The sequence below is a fragment of the Oncorhynchus keta genome, chromosome 34 (genome assembly GCF_023373465.1).
Source record: "Oncorhynchus keta strain PuntledgeMale-10-30-2019 chromosome 34, Oket_V2, whole genome shotgun sequence".
Taxonomy (NCBI): Eukaryota; Metazoa; Chordata; class Actinopteri; order Salmoniformes; family Salmonidae; genus Oncorhynchus; species Oncorhynchus keta.
In genome coordinates this window covers 69,126,562-69,141,088 of record NC_068454.1, presented here as the reverse complement: position 1 = coordinate 69,141,088, position 14,527 = coordinate 69,126,562, and the positions used below count along the sequence as shown (strand labels likewise).

Genomic DNA, 14,527 nt, shown 5'->3' with positions numbered 1-14,527 from the left:
GAATCAAATGAACCAAGCAAGCGCAATAAACATTCAATCAATACTGAGTGAATGAACAAAAACATTTTGGAATGACCAAAACTGCCCATTTGCATATAGTGTCAAGTTGAAAGTCAGAAGTTTACATACACTTAGGTTGGAGTCATTAAAACTTGTTTCACAACCACTCCACAAATTTCTTGTTAACAAACTATAGTTTTGGCAAGTCGGTTAGGACATCTACTTTGTACATGACACAAGTAATTTTTACAGCAATTGTTTACAGACAGATTATTTCACTTATAATTCACTGTATCACAATTCCAGTGGGTCAGATGTTTACATACACTAAGTTGACTGTACCTTTAAACAGTTTGGAAAATTCCAGAACATGTCATGGCTTTAGAAGCTTCTGGTAGCCTAATTGACATCATTTGAGTCAATTGGAGGTGTACCTGTGGATGGATTTCAAGGCCTACCTTCAAACTCAGTGCCTCTTTTCTTGACATCATGTGAAAATGAAAAGGAATCAACCAAAACCTCAGAAAATAATTGAACACCTCCAAGTCTGGTTCATCCTTGGGAGCAATTTTCAAACGCCTGAAGGTACCACGCTCATCTGTACAAACAATAGTACGCAAGTATGAACACCATAGGACCACGCAGTCATCACACCACTCAGGAAGGAGACGCATTCTGTCTCCTAGAGATGAACGTGCAAATCAATCCCAGAACAACAGCAAAGGACCTTGTGAAGATGCTGGAGGAAACAGGTACAAAAGTATCTATATCCTCAGCTAAATGAGTCCTATATCGACATAACCTGAAAGCCCGCTCAGCAAGGAAGAAGCCACTGCTCCAAAACTGCCATAAAAAAGCAAGACTACGGTTTGCAACTGCACATGGGGAAAAAGATCATACTTTTTGGAGAAATGTCCTCTGGTCTGATGAAACGAAAATAGAACTGTTTGGCCATAATAACCAATGTTAGGTTTGGAAGAAAAATGGGGAGGCTTGCAAGCTGAAGAACACCATCCCAACCGTGAAGCACGGGGTGGCAGCATCATGTTGTGGGGGTGCTTTGCTGCAGGACGGACTGGTGCACTTCACAAAATAGATGGCATCACGAGGCAGGAAAATCACATGGATATATTGAAGCAACATCTTAAGTAATCAGTCAGGAAGTTCGTTTGGTAAGGACAACAAAGTCAAGGTATTGGAGTGGCCATTACAAAGCCCTGATCTCAATCCTATAGAACATTTGTGGGCAGAACTGAAAAAGCGTGTGCGAGCAAGGAGGCCTACTACAAACCTGACTCAGTTTACACCAGCTCTGCCAAGAGGAATGGGCCACAATTCACTCAACTTAATGTGGGAAGCTTGTGGAAGGCTACCCGAAATGTTTGTCCCAAGTTAAACAATTTAAAGGCAATGCTATCACATACTAATTGAGTGTATGTAAACTTCTGACCCACTGGGAATGTGTTGAAAGAAATAAAAGCTGAAATAAATCATTCTCTCTACTATTATTCTGACATTTCACATTCTTGAAATAAAGTGATGATCCTAACTGACCTAAAAACAGGGTATTTTTACTAGGATTAAATGTCAGGAATTGTGAGAAACTGAGTTTAAATGTATTTGGCTAAGGTGTATGTAAACCTCCGACTTCAACTGTATCTATAACAGGGTCCGTAGTGCAACGCTTAGCATCACCACGCTGGGTTTGGATTTGCCTACCGGTGTGGCTATTTTGACCATTCTCTTTCGTGTATCGTTTTTGACACCGCCATCCCTTTCCCACACACACACACACACACACACACACACACACACACACTGTTGTACGCACAATGTGGGCTTACTTTAATATATTAGGTGTTTCTTAAAAGAGCCTTTCGGTTTGTTGGGCATCGTTGAGTGGCAAGGGACATGGAGCTTGACGGTGCGAGCGTCGTGCTCCTACAGAGGGGAGAACAGTGGAGAGACCAGCTCTCAAACTCTCGAAGAAGACGTCACTGCCCTCATCTGTCAGATGCATGCCATCCCTACGTTACAAATACATGCGATAAGTAGCACAGGTTGTAAACAATTCTCCTTTTCAGGAGCCACTTTTTGTCATTTGAGAAGCTAAGAAATTCTTCATGCTGGCCCACGTCTAGCTGAGCAACGACCTACGCTTATTCATATTCACACAGTACATCACACACTATCAGTAGCAGTTATGTATGTTCTGTTCCATCTAATTTCATATTTATACTGCCGTTTATATACGTGGGAATTTGTGCTCTTTTACTGGAGTTGGACAGCTGTGTACAACATTACTAAAAACATTTGTGGCTAAAGGATTTAGAGCACCTATCCATATTCTTAGAAGTGTTTTGTACTTTTTGTTACAGGTGTTTCTCAGCAGTTTGTCATTTGTCACGGTGTTTGTATCAGGAGTTACTAAAATTGCTATTGACGAGCCGAAGGGTCATACAGGCTTTTTTGTTCATGAAGACCTCAGCTGTTCATCGAGACCTTGAATAGTAGAATCATGTGTGGTAGAACTGGGCTTGAACAAGGAAGTCTGCATAACCCTGTAGCTATTCAAGCACAATTTTGGCCATCCCTGAATTGTATGTACAAAGTTTACTATGTCTGATGAATGTACGTTTGATTGTAAATGGTTTCTTTTGTGATAACTCACTATTGTTTACAGGTAGTGTAGTACTCGGCCTTTCTTCAGAAAACTTGAAAGTACATTTTCATGTAAATAGTTCATGGGTACATGTTGATTATTTTGTGTATTTTCCAGGAGCTTTCTCCATTGTCTTGTTAAAAGAGATCAGGGAAAACATTTCCAGTTTATGCCATATTGTCTTAAATGGGATTCTGTCTTTTTGCTTCTCTATAGAAATTCAGCTGTTAATATGAAATAAATACTAATAACAACGGAAAAAAATCTGTTGCCATTTGTCATTATTGTTTACTTTGACTTGTAATTGCCTTAGTGTGGGGTGGAAAGAATACATACAATGCATTACCTTGTATGCGGTACAAATCACATCATGGTGGAAGCACCTCCTCTAAGAGTGTGAATTAGGCTGTTTGAAAAGGTCTGAATCCTAAGCAACCTGCCTACACATTGTTGGAAGTACAATACCAACATAGCTACTGTAGTAGGTCAAAGTGGTGTGCTGGAAGACCTTGGTAGAGCATGGGTGAAGTATGCATTGTGATGCTCATGTGAATTTCAGACCAATGCCTACTTCTCACTTAAAACATTGTTTTTTGTTTGTTTTTAAAATGTATACAATACACTGTGCAGTCTATACGTACAGTACAGTCACTAATATACAGCACACAATGCTATGGCAATAACATCAGACAATAATAGGAGAAAACATCATCGAAACTCAGATTGTATTCTGTATTTGCTAGTGTTTTGTTTTGGCATTTAAAACTCGATTTAGATGGATGTGAGGGTGCATCCGGGGGCGTGTCACCGGAATCATCCACTTTTCAGGGGAAAAGCAGAGAAGAGGCGAAGCCTCCAAACGGATGCTTCCGTTTTCATCCGACTTCCCTCGGGCGTTTCTTTTCCGCCTCCTACGTTAGGTTAAGATTGATGCTCTGAAAATGAGAAAACAAGCTAACCAGAATGTCATTTCCATTTGGTGGCTAATTGAATGTTGTTACCAGAAGACCTGTATTGCTTAATCATGTAGATTAGACATGTTTCAAATCGTGTCCTCAATCTATTTTCATTTAGCTCAATTATTATTATTGTACACACACAATAAGATGTAATAACTATTATATTATTCTTGACTAATTGCCTGTCGGCATTTCTGTAATTAGTCATTTTTCAGTATGATTTGTTTGGGCCACAACACATCTAACAATGTAAATTGATGTTAAGTGTAATGTAAATGTAATGGTCCTCTTGCTTGACTGTAGCCATCAGCCATCTTTCCCTGCCTACTTCTCTTATCAACATTTCATGCTGAACCACTTATAATTCCAGTGATGTTCTAGTATTTCCAATAGTATATTGGTGCACAGCTCGGAGCTACAGTCCTCACGGACCACAGTCCTGCTGTTAGGTTTCAGCTCTCTCTCCCGGACATGTAATCAACCAGTTAATGCTACTGACTGTCCAGAGGGTCCGCACACCTGGCTCACCAGATTGTAATGAATGTCTTATTTAAAGCCAAGGACAAACACCTGGTGTACGCTGCCCCTGCTGCCCTTGAGGAACAGAGCTCTGCACTCTTGTTGTAGAACATTAAATGGCCAATGTCAAATAACTTCAGTAGGGTCTTTAGCTCACAGTACTGTACCAGCATGGGGTAGGCAGGAAGAGACCTGAGGTATGTACCATCCACCACCAGAGGACAGAGAGAGGACAGAGAGAGGACAGAGAGAGGGGGATGGGGTCAAAGCCTAGAAACAGATATAAAATAAAAGGCTGAAAGAGAAAACCCCAGATAGAATCAATTTGGTTGAACATTCATAGACATGAAAAATGCATGAGATGTACAGTACAAGGGGCACTTAGCCTGGAGGAGGAGACAGAGAGAGAGATACATTGAATTGAGAGAGAGAGGCAAAGCTGAACTGTAGCCCCCCAGGGCCCCCACCTTACCCCTCTACCCAGAGACCTCCAATTCCTTGTTAACTGGTGGGGAAAGTGGGGGTATCTGGCCAGGTAGTAGGCCCTCAGCAAATCAGGCTAGTGATGTATCTCACCCTTAACCCTGACCTCCATTTCTCAAATAATCAACCTGTGTGCTGCTAAACCATCCACTGGAGAGCCGCTTCACACATTGACTGGCCCTGAGTACGTGTTTGTGTTGGCTCACCAGGCTGTTGGCTGAATAAACTACCCTTAGTACTCCTGTGTTTGTTGGAGGTATCTTTGGGGATATATCTGGTCCTGGATCAGGCTCTACTCCCTTTACTGTATAACAGACACTAGCTGAGTGTGTTTGTGTTGCAGCAGATTTCGTGTTGCAGCAGATTCCGTGTTGCAGCAGATTCTGTGTTGCAGCAGATTTTGTGTTGCAGCAGATTTCATGTTGTAGCAGATTCCATGTTGCAGCAGCTTCTGTGTTGCAGCAAATTTCATGTTGCAGCAGATTCCGTGTTGCAACAGATTCCATGTTGCAGCATATCCCGTTGTTGGTCCTACCAGACCCTATAGGGGCGTTTAACAGCCCTGTATTTGGCCTGTAATAGGTTGAGATGTGTGAGCTGCCTGCAGCCAGTCCAGCTGGGTTTCACAGATACTGTTTCACTTCCTGTCATCTCCCAGGGGAATTTATTTGTTTATTAAACCCTCAGAAATGCTGCATGGACTTATTAGTGGGGCTGCAGGAGATGACTAGATAGCAACCAGAGGGAAGAAGACAATGCTAAAATCTGTGAGTGCGTGTTTGCATGTGTGTGCTTGTGTGCTTTTTTGCATGCGTGTGTGTGTGTATGTGCGGGTACATGCGTGTGTTTTTGTGTGAGCGTGAGTGCCCACACTGCCCAGAGAGAGACAGTGATGACGGGAGAACTGAGTTATTCCCCAGGGGGATTGTCTGGAATGTGTTGGAGCTTTCCCTGAGCTCTTGCATGGTCCACTCGCTCTTTAAATGATAAAACAGAGATAAACAGAGAAATTACAGCAGCCAGAACCAGCCCCTGTATTTAAAGTATGACAACAGTAAGAGATAGCAGATATATTTTATGTCTGTCTGCCACCAGGGCTGAAATGCTATATCACTGAAAGGACAGACAGGTCCACAACAGGTTATATTGCTGTCAGTCATTGTTCTTTTCAGTTATTCTTAAAGAAAATAATGGAATGTAAGAGAAGGGCTAGAGTCTTGATGACACACAGACACATGCATGGATGGACACACACACACACACACACACACACACACACACACACACACACACACACACACACACACACACACACACACACACACACACACACACACACACACACACACACACACACACACACACACACACACACACACACACACACACACACACACACACACACACACACACACACACACACACACACACACACACACACACACACACACAGTTTCCTCCAGAGAAGAGTTGCTGATGGAGGTTGAGACTTTCTAGTTGAGTTCATTTTGGGCCTGATTGTCTGAGATAGAGAGAGATTTTGGAGGAAGCTGAAATGTCAGGTGCAGTGTGTTATGGGTAATGGATTTTTTCTCACCACATTTCTGTGAAGAGTTCAAGACAAATGCATGAGTGTTAATTCTGTCTGTCTGTCTGTCTGTCTGTCTGTCTGTCTGTCTGTCTGTCTGTCTGTCTGTCTGTCTGTCTGTCTGTCTGTCTGTCTGTCTGTCTGTCTGTCTGTCTGTCTGTCTGTCTGTCTGTCTGTCTGTCTGTCTGTCTGTCTGTCTGTCTGTCTGTCTGTCTGTCTGTCTGTCTGTCTGTCTGTCTGTCTGTCTGTCTGTCTGTCTGTCTGTCTGTCTGTCTGTCTGTCTGTCTGTCTGTCTGTCTGTCTGTCTGTCTGTCTGTCTGTCTGTCTGTCTGTCTGTCTGTCTGTCTGTCTGTCTGTCTGTCTGTCTGTCTGTCTGTCTGTCTGTCTGTCTGTCTGTCTGTCTGTCTGTCTGTCTGTCTGTCTGTCTGTCTGTCTGTGTCTGTCTCTATCTTTGTCTGTCTCTGTCTGTCTCTTCTGTCTGTCTGTCTGTCTGTCTGTCTGTCTGTCTGTCTGTCTCTGTCTGTCTCTATCTTTGTCTGTCTCTGTCTCTCTTTCTGTCTGTGTCTGTCTGTCTGTCTGTCTGTCTGTCTGTCTGTCTGTCTGTCTGTCTGTCTGTCTGTCTGTCTGTCTGTCTGTCTGTCTGTCTGTCTGTCTGTCTGTCTGTCTGTCTGTCTGTCTGTTATGAAACCGATCCAGTAGCTTGTTGTGTCCTCTGTTCTCCTGTTACCATGGCCAGGTATTAAACCCAAATTATATGAGAGTTTATCAAAATTGTATTTGTTTTCAAATTCTTTGTGGGTCTGTGTCTGAAATATGTGTCTCTAATATGGTCATACATTGGGCAGGAGGTTAGGAAGTGCAGCTCAGTTTCCACCTCATTTTGTGGGCAGTGTGCACATAGCCTGTCTTCTCTTGAGAGCCAGGTCTGACTTCAGTGGCCTTAATTCATCTGACTGGTGTCACCTCTGTCACCGTCCCATGATCCTCCATGATCCTTCATGATCCCCACGGAGCACTTAGAGAGAAACATGACACGGACAGGATTTGTTCCACCTCTATAGGACCTACCTGCTGTTTTCCAATGATAGAACGGGTACCATCTTCATTCAATCATTGGTAGGACCCGTCCTATATTCATTCAACAGTTGATTGTCAATACCATGCAGACAAAACTAGTTTAATTAAAATGGTTGTACCTGCATAGCGTACACCTTCTGCACTGTTATCTTACCAATGAACTCTAAAAATACAAAAATGAGTTAGAGAAGTGTGGAATAGGGGTCTGAAGTGGCTTAAAAGCAATATACTCTTGAGATCTTCTGAGATAAACGAAGTACATACTACAATTTTTTTTCTTTCAATGGTGTTTGGTCCTGCTTGCTGCAGCAGAGATATTTCCTCCAGACCTTCATTACAGAGTCTCTGTGTGTGAAATCCTACACAACCCATTTCCTGAATGACTGGAAGCTTTCCATCATCCAGAGTAGAAACCAGTGAAACAGACCGTGCCATTTTTCTACAGGCTGTTAGCCGGCAGGGTCAGAAGTGTCTGGTGTTACAGAGTGTTTCTGGTGTTGTTGTCTTTAGGCCTCTTGACCCAAACCACAACATCTACCGTACCATGTCCCTCCTTGTGAAATGGCACATATTGTAGCTTTCTTAGGGTTAACAATATTTTTTGGTAACAATGCCGTTACATCAGCCAGACTCCCAAGTAATGTGGCGCTTCCATAGTCTACACAGATATAGATTGCCCCTAAGGCTGCTCTCTCACTTAATAATATAATATAATAATATATGCCATTTAGCTGACGCTTTTATCCAAAGCGACTTACAGTCATGTGTGCATACATTCTACGTATGGGTGGTCCCGGGAATCGAACCCACTACCCTGGCGTTACAAGCGCCATGCTCTACCAACTGAGCCACAGAAGGACCAATAATACACCCAAACAGAGTCCTCTCTACTGTAATTGGTCTCTTTTCCTGAATTATATTCTCTCTCTCTCTGTTTCAGCCCACAAGCCCCAAGTTCGGGAAGGCTGATTCCTATGAGAAGCTTGAGAAGCTGGGAGAAGGCTCGTACGCCACAGTATACAAAGGGAAAAGCAAGTGAGTGCCTAAACAATGTTAATATAAAGATCCAATGCAGCTGTTTTTATCTCAATATCAAATACTTTCTGGGTAACAATTAAATACCTTAGTGTGATTGTTTTCAGTTAAAATGGTTTAAAAAAAGGCTTCTGAGCAAAGCGCCATTTCTCAAGCAGGAATTTTGCTAGAACAGTCTGGGAGTGGTCTGAGTGGGGAGGGGAAATGTTTGGAACTCTCTCTTTCTTATTGGTTACTTAACTAATTTACCGCCTGATGTCACCAGGCAGGGCAAAACTCCATCCCACCAAAATAGACAATTACTGTCCATATTCCATATTAATTTATTTTCCATATTACACTAATAACAAATCTGCACTCCCCAACCATGAAATACAATTTGTTTTATTAAATCACTTTGGAATGGAATTATTTAACGATTGTTTAAGAGTTATTGTTATATTATTTTCCTTTTTTCCTGTTCGTGCATAGTGGTACAATTTCCAAGGTTCTGATAATTAAAATGTAGCAAATGAAAATGTCAAGCCATAAATGGATTGAAATGTATTGAGGTAATTTTTCACTGTAATGAAGTTACTTTGTATGTGTTTTTCTTCACTACAATGGATTTGATTGGTGAGGTTCATTTTATTTAATCTTCTGGTCTTCTACTAAGTCTCACCTCAGTGCTCCTAAATTGCTTTTCATTGACTTACAGAAATCTACCATTCTCTCCATTCACTGCCTGCCTCATTATTGAGTCCTTTTTTCATGGGATGAAGTGTAACGTGTTGGGGTGCCTTATCTTCTTGTTGCCAGGGTGAACGGCAAGCTGGTAGCCCTGAAAGTGATTCGTCTGCAGGAGGAGGAGGGGACACCGTTCACCGCCATCAGAGAAGGTGGGTCTCTGTCACACCCTGAAGGGTTACATTAGGATTAGGCTCCTGTACAGTCTAAATACTGTAGAGTTCACTTTAATTGGACTTGAAGAGTTTGAAGATAACGTTAAGTGTTGTTATTCTAGGTACTTGGGTTAAGTGGACTTGTTGTTTGTGTAATGGTGACTGTTAGTTCAGAGGGTTGTCAGAGAGAGGGGAGCTAACGTCTCTAATAGAAAATGCAAATCTGAAGCCTTTACCAGCACAGCCCAATGATAAAACTGCCTCTGGTGTTAGTTAGAAAAGGATCTGACTGAGTTTCAGCCTTATGAAAACCAATAACCCATCCCATGGGCCATGTCTACCTTATTCGTCTGCATAGCGTTCTGTCATGGCGCTGGACTAAATCACTTCAGAGGGATGTTCTTGGCGCTAGGGTGCTTTCTCCTGGTCCCTGGCCGTGTGTCACAGCAGGTCAAGTTGTGTGAAGGTCGGCTAGCAGTCTTTGGTGTTCTGGCTAACTGGAGCTGAGTGGCTAGAAGGCTTGGAGGTTCCTGAATGTGAGGGTGGGTGTGAGAAATATGTGGCAGACTCACCTCCACAGGCAGAGCCGGGCCTGGCTGGGCTGGAGCCTTGCTTCATTTAGATGAGAAAATTAGATGAGAAAACGATTCTCGCTGTTTGATCTGTGGGATCCTGGGCTGATGAACTGAGCTGAGAGCTATGCACCAGCCACTCTTCACTCCTCCTCATCCCCACCCCGGCCTCCCTCCCTCCCTTCCTCCCCCATCCCTCTCTCCCCCGGTGAGCAGATCAGAAAAGCACTTTGAAATTTAACTAATTCAGCGATTACTGGGCCGAGATGCTCCCAGAGTGGAAACGTGGACAGAATTACAGGGCGGTGTTGAAAGCAATACCTACACCCCTGAGAGAGGACCCAGGTGTGTGTTTGTGTATGAGTGCGTGAGTGCATGCATGTGCGCATCCGTGCATGTATCTAGGCGTGCATGTGTGTGAGCATGGGCACACACAATAACACTACCAACACAGTCAGACTCTGTGTGTCAGGAGGGAGGGAGGGATAGACCATATAGATCTTTACATAAATTTGTGCAGCAGCATTTGAGGTAGCTTGTGTCTATACCACTAGGACAGATATGCGTGAGAGGAGCATTGCCTTTGATCTTTAGGGGTTTCAGTGCTTTAGGTGTTAATGCACAATGGCTCTGTGCTGTGTGCTCTGCAAATCAGGATGCCGTTGGTTTTCTCTCTCGCTGTGCCCTTGAAACAGAATTGCTGTTTGCTAAATTAATCACATTCGCAACAGTCTGAAAATCTCATTTAGGTTTCTCATAATAAAAACACACTTAATATGCCGCTCCTGCTCTCTGTTCTAAATGAGACCGTTCCCTGTGTTGTTTAGCTCTTAACGAGATAAGATTTCTGACAACTGTTTGTTTGGCCCAGCTGTGGTGATTGTGTCTCCTCAGTAATGGGTGGAGGGAGAGGTGGAGCCGTAGTGCCTCAGATCACATCTTTCAAACACATGAAAAGGCGTTGTGTGAAGTGTTCTCTCCCTCCGTAGCCGCCAGTTGAAACAGCGCAGCACGGCTCCTCCAGCGAGGGTTTAGAGCAACGCTGACTATTACCACTAATTGCTCTGTTCACGCCCGGCCCGCAAGCTGACACAATAGACACAGAGCTTTGCATCCCAAATAATGGGAGTGATGGTCCCTCCCCAAGGCTTTGGCTTTCTGTCTCTTTATTCTCTTTACTCTCTTTACCCTCTCTCTCTTTCTCTCTCGCTCTCTCTCGCTCTCCCACTCTCTCTCTCTCTTTACTCTCTCTCTCTCTTTACTCTCTCTCTTACTCTCTCTCTCTCTCTTTACTCTCTCTCTCTTTACTCTCTCTCTTACTCTCTCTCTCTCTTTACTCTCTCTCTCTCTCTTTACTCTCTCTCTCTCTTACTCTCTCTCTCTCTCTTTACTCTCTCTCTCTTTACTCTCTCTTACTCTCTCTCTCTTTACTCTCTCTCGCTCTCTCTTACTCTCTCTCTTTACACTCTCTCTCTTTACTCTCTCTCTCTTTACTCTCTGTCTCAATGTTTCTACTCTCAAAAAGTTGGTGGCAAATTGAAACCAGTTATATAACTATTTCACAGTAACTACATTGACTCCATTTTAAAGCAGTGAGATCTATGATTGCTATGTTTTTGCTAGTAACTATTCTATAGTTGTATTTTATTTTCTATTCCCTTTCATTTCATTCCATTCCATTCTATTATTTTCTAATCATTTCGGTTCTATTCTATTCTTACTATTACCATCCACTATTCTATTATATTCTATTAGGCTATATTCCATTTTATTATGTTAGGCTATATTTAATAATGGGAATTGATGGGAAATGATGTAAAATATATCACTAGCCACTTTAAACAATGCTACCTAATATAATGTTTACATACCCTACACTATTCATCTCATATGCATACGTATATACTGTACTCTATATCATCTACTGCATCCTTATGTAATACATGTATCACTAGCCACTAACTATGCCACTTTGTTTACATACTCATCTCATATGTATATACTGTACTCGATAGCATCTACTGTATCTTGCCTATGCTGCTCTGTACCATCACTCATTCATATATCTTTATGTACATATTCTTTATCCCCTTACACTGTGTATAAGACAGTAGTTTTGGAATTGTTAGTTAGATTACTTGTTGGTTATTACTGCATTTTCGGAACTAGAAGCAGAAGCATTTCGCTACACTCGCATTAACATCTGCTAACCATGTGTATGTGACAAATCGATTTGATTTGATATATTCTATTCTATTATGCTAGGCTATATTCTATTATATTAGGCTATATTATATTATTTTAGGCTATATTCTATTCTATTTTATTATGTTAGGCTATATTCTATTCTATTAGGCTATATTATATTATTTTAGGCTATATTCTATTCTATTTTATTATGTTAGGCTATATTCTATTCTATTATTCTAGGCTATATTCTATTCTATTATGTTAGGCTATATTCTATTCTATTAGGCTATATTATATTATTTTAGGCTATATTTTATTCTATTTTATTATGTTAGGCTATATTCTACTCTATTAGGCTATATTATATTATGCCAGGCTATATTCTATTCTATTTTATTATGTTAGGCTATATTATATTATGCCAGGCTATATTCTATTATATTATGCTAGGCTATATTTTGTTCTATTATATTATATTTTATTAGGCTATGTTCTATTATATTAGGCTTTTTCTATTTTATTATATTAGGCTATATTCTATTATATTATGCTAAGCTATATTCTATTCTATTATGTTAGAATATATTATATTAGGCTATATTCTATTCTATTATACTAGGCTATATTATATTATATTCTATTATACTAGGCTATACTCTATTCTATTCTAAAATCTTATATTCTATTCTATTGTGTTATATTCTATTCTGTTCTATTAGGCTATATTATATTATATTATGTTCGGCAATATTCTATTCTATTATGCTAGGCTATATTCTATTCAATTAGGCTAGGCTATATTCTATTCAATTATTCTATTCAATTATTCTAGGCTATATTCTATTATATTATGCTAGGCTATATTCTATTATATTATGCTAGGCTATATTCTACTATATTAGGCTAGGCTATATTCTATTCTATAATGCTAGGCTATATTCTATTATATTATGTTAGGCTATATTCTATTCTATTCTATTAGGTTATATTTATTATATTCTATTATAATAGCCTATATTCTATTCTATTAGGCTACATGCTATTATATTATATTAGGCTATATTCTATTCTATTATGTTAGGCTATATTCTATTATATTATAATAGCCTATATTCTATTATATTAGGCTGTATTCTATTCAATTAGGCTGTATCCTATTATATTAGGCTGTATTCCATTCTATTCTATTATGTTAGGCTATATTCTATTCTATTATTTTCTTTATCATATTGTAAATAAATGGTAATACTGATGGTAGTTTAGCATGTAACTGCTTCATCGTGATAATAATACTGTATCCTGTGTTTTCCTAGCGTCTCTTCTGAAAGGTCTGAAGCACTCCAACATCGTGCTGCTCCATGACATCATCCACACCAAGGAAACCCTGACGCTGGTCTTTGAGTATGTGGTGAGTGTCAGAGAGCCATCTGGATATGTTGCACAGAGCATCATGGGTACTGTAGTACATCATGTTACAGGGCTAGCTTAGAACAGGTATTTGAGTATGTGGTGGGTGTTACAGTGCCAACTGGATATGTGAGTCAACAGTAGAGGATCAAGATATTTGATTTGTGTAAAATGTATTTTAAGATGAATTTCAAAAAGCCACAGTTTCATTGTAGAAATAGAATAACTAACCTGTTTTATGGTTTGATTCATTTGACCTCTCACTCTTCAGTGATTGCCATAGACTTATTTAATCCCAGTCCCAAAGAGACATGAGCTCTTGTCACGTTCTGACCTTAGTTCCTTTGTTTTGTCTTTTGTTTTAGTATGGTCAGGGTGTGAGTTGGGTGGGTTGTCTATGTTAGTTTTTCTATGATTTTCTTTTTCCTGTGTTTGGCCTGGTATGGTTCTCAATCAGAGGCAGCTGTCAATCATTGTCCCTGATTGAGAACCATATTTAGGTAGCCTGTTTTCCATTGTGTTTTGTGGGTTGTTGTTTTCAGTCTTTGTGTATTTGCACCAGACAGAACTGTTTTGGTTGTTTCTTTGTTATTTTGTTATTCAGTGTTCAGTTTTGATTCATGAACACTTACCACGCTGCACCATGGTCCTCACCTTCTTCCACCGACGACGGCCGTTACAGCTCTGGCTAGATTTACACACAGATTCTTTGTTTATAAGATGGTGGAACGTTTAGTAATGTTTAGTCTTGCCTGTTAAAAACAGAACCCAAGCCTGGGATATTTTCCTCCAGGCTTTAACCTCTTGCTCCTACCTGACATGCAGGCGTCCCATCTAGACATCTGGAAATGCAAATGCGCTACGCTAAATGCTAATAGTACTAGTTAAAACTCAAACGTTCATTAAAATACACATGCAGGGTATTGAATTAAAGCTACACTCGTTGTGAATCCAGGCAACAAGTCAGATTTTTAAAATGCTTTTCGGCGAAAGTATGAGAAGCTATTATCTGATAGCATGTAACACCCCAAAAGACCCGCAGGGGACGTAAACAAAATAATTAGCATAGTCGTCGCTACACAAACCTCACAAATAAAATATAAAACATTCATTACCTTTGACCATCTTCTTTGTTGGCACTCCTAGATGTCCCA

General features: G+C 40.6%; 1 protein-coding gene across 2 annotated transcripts in view; it reads left to right on the top strand.

Annotated features, from left to right (window-relative positions):
• The window catches only part of LOC118367751 (cyclin-dependent kinase 14), a 228,098-nt gene that overhangs the window by 61,286 nt on the left and 152,285 nt on the right, over nt 1-14,527 (top strand). For both annotated transcript variants that reach the window (XM_052494578.1, XM_052494579.1), the window contains 3 exons: nt 8,229-8,323; nt 9,122-9,201; nt 13,280-13,374. In XM_052494578.1, the coding sequence (XP_052350538.1) occupies nt 8,229-8,323; nt 9,122-9,201; nt 13,280-13,374 (270 nt within the window). The remainder of the gene's footprint in view (nt 1-8,228; nt 8,324-9,121; nt 9,202-13,279; nt 13,375-14,527) is intronic.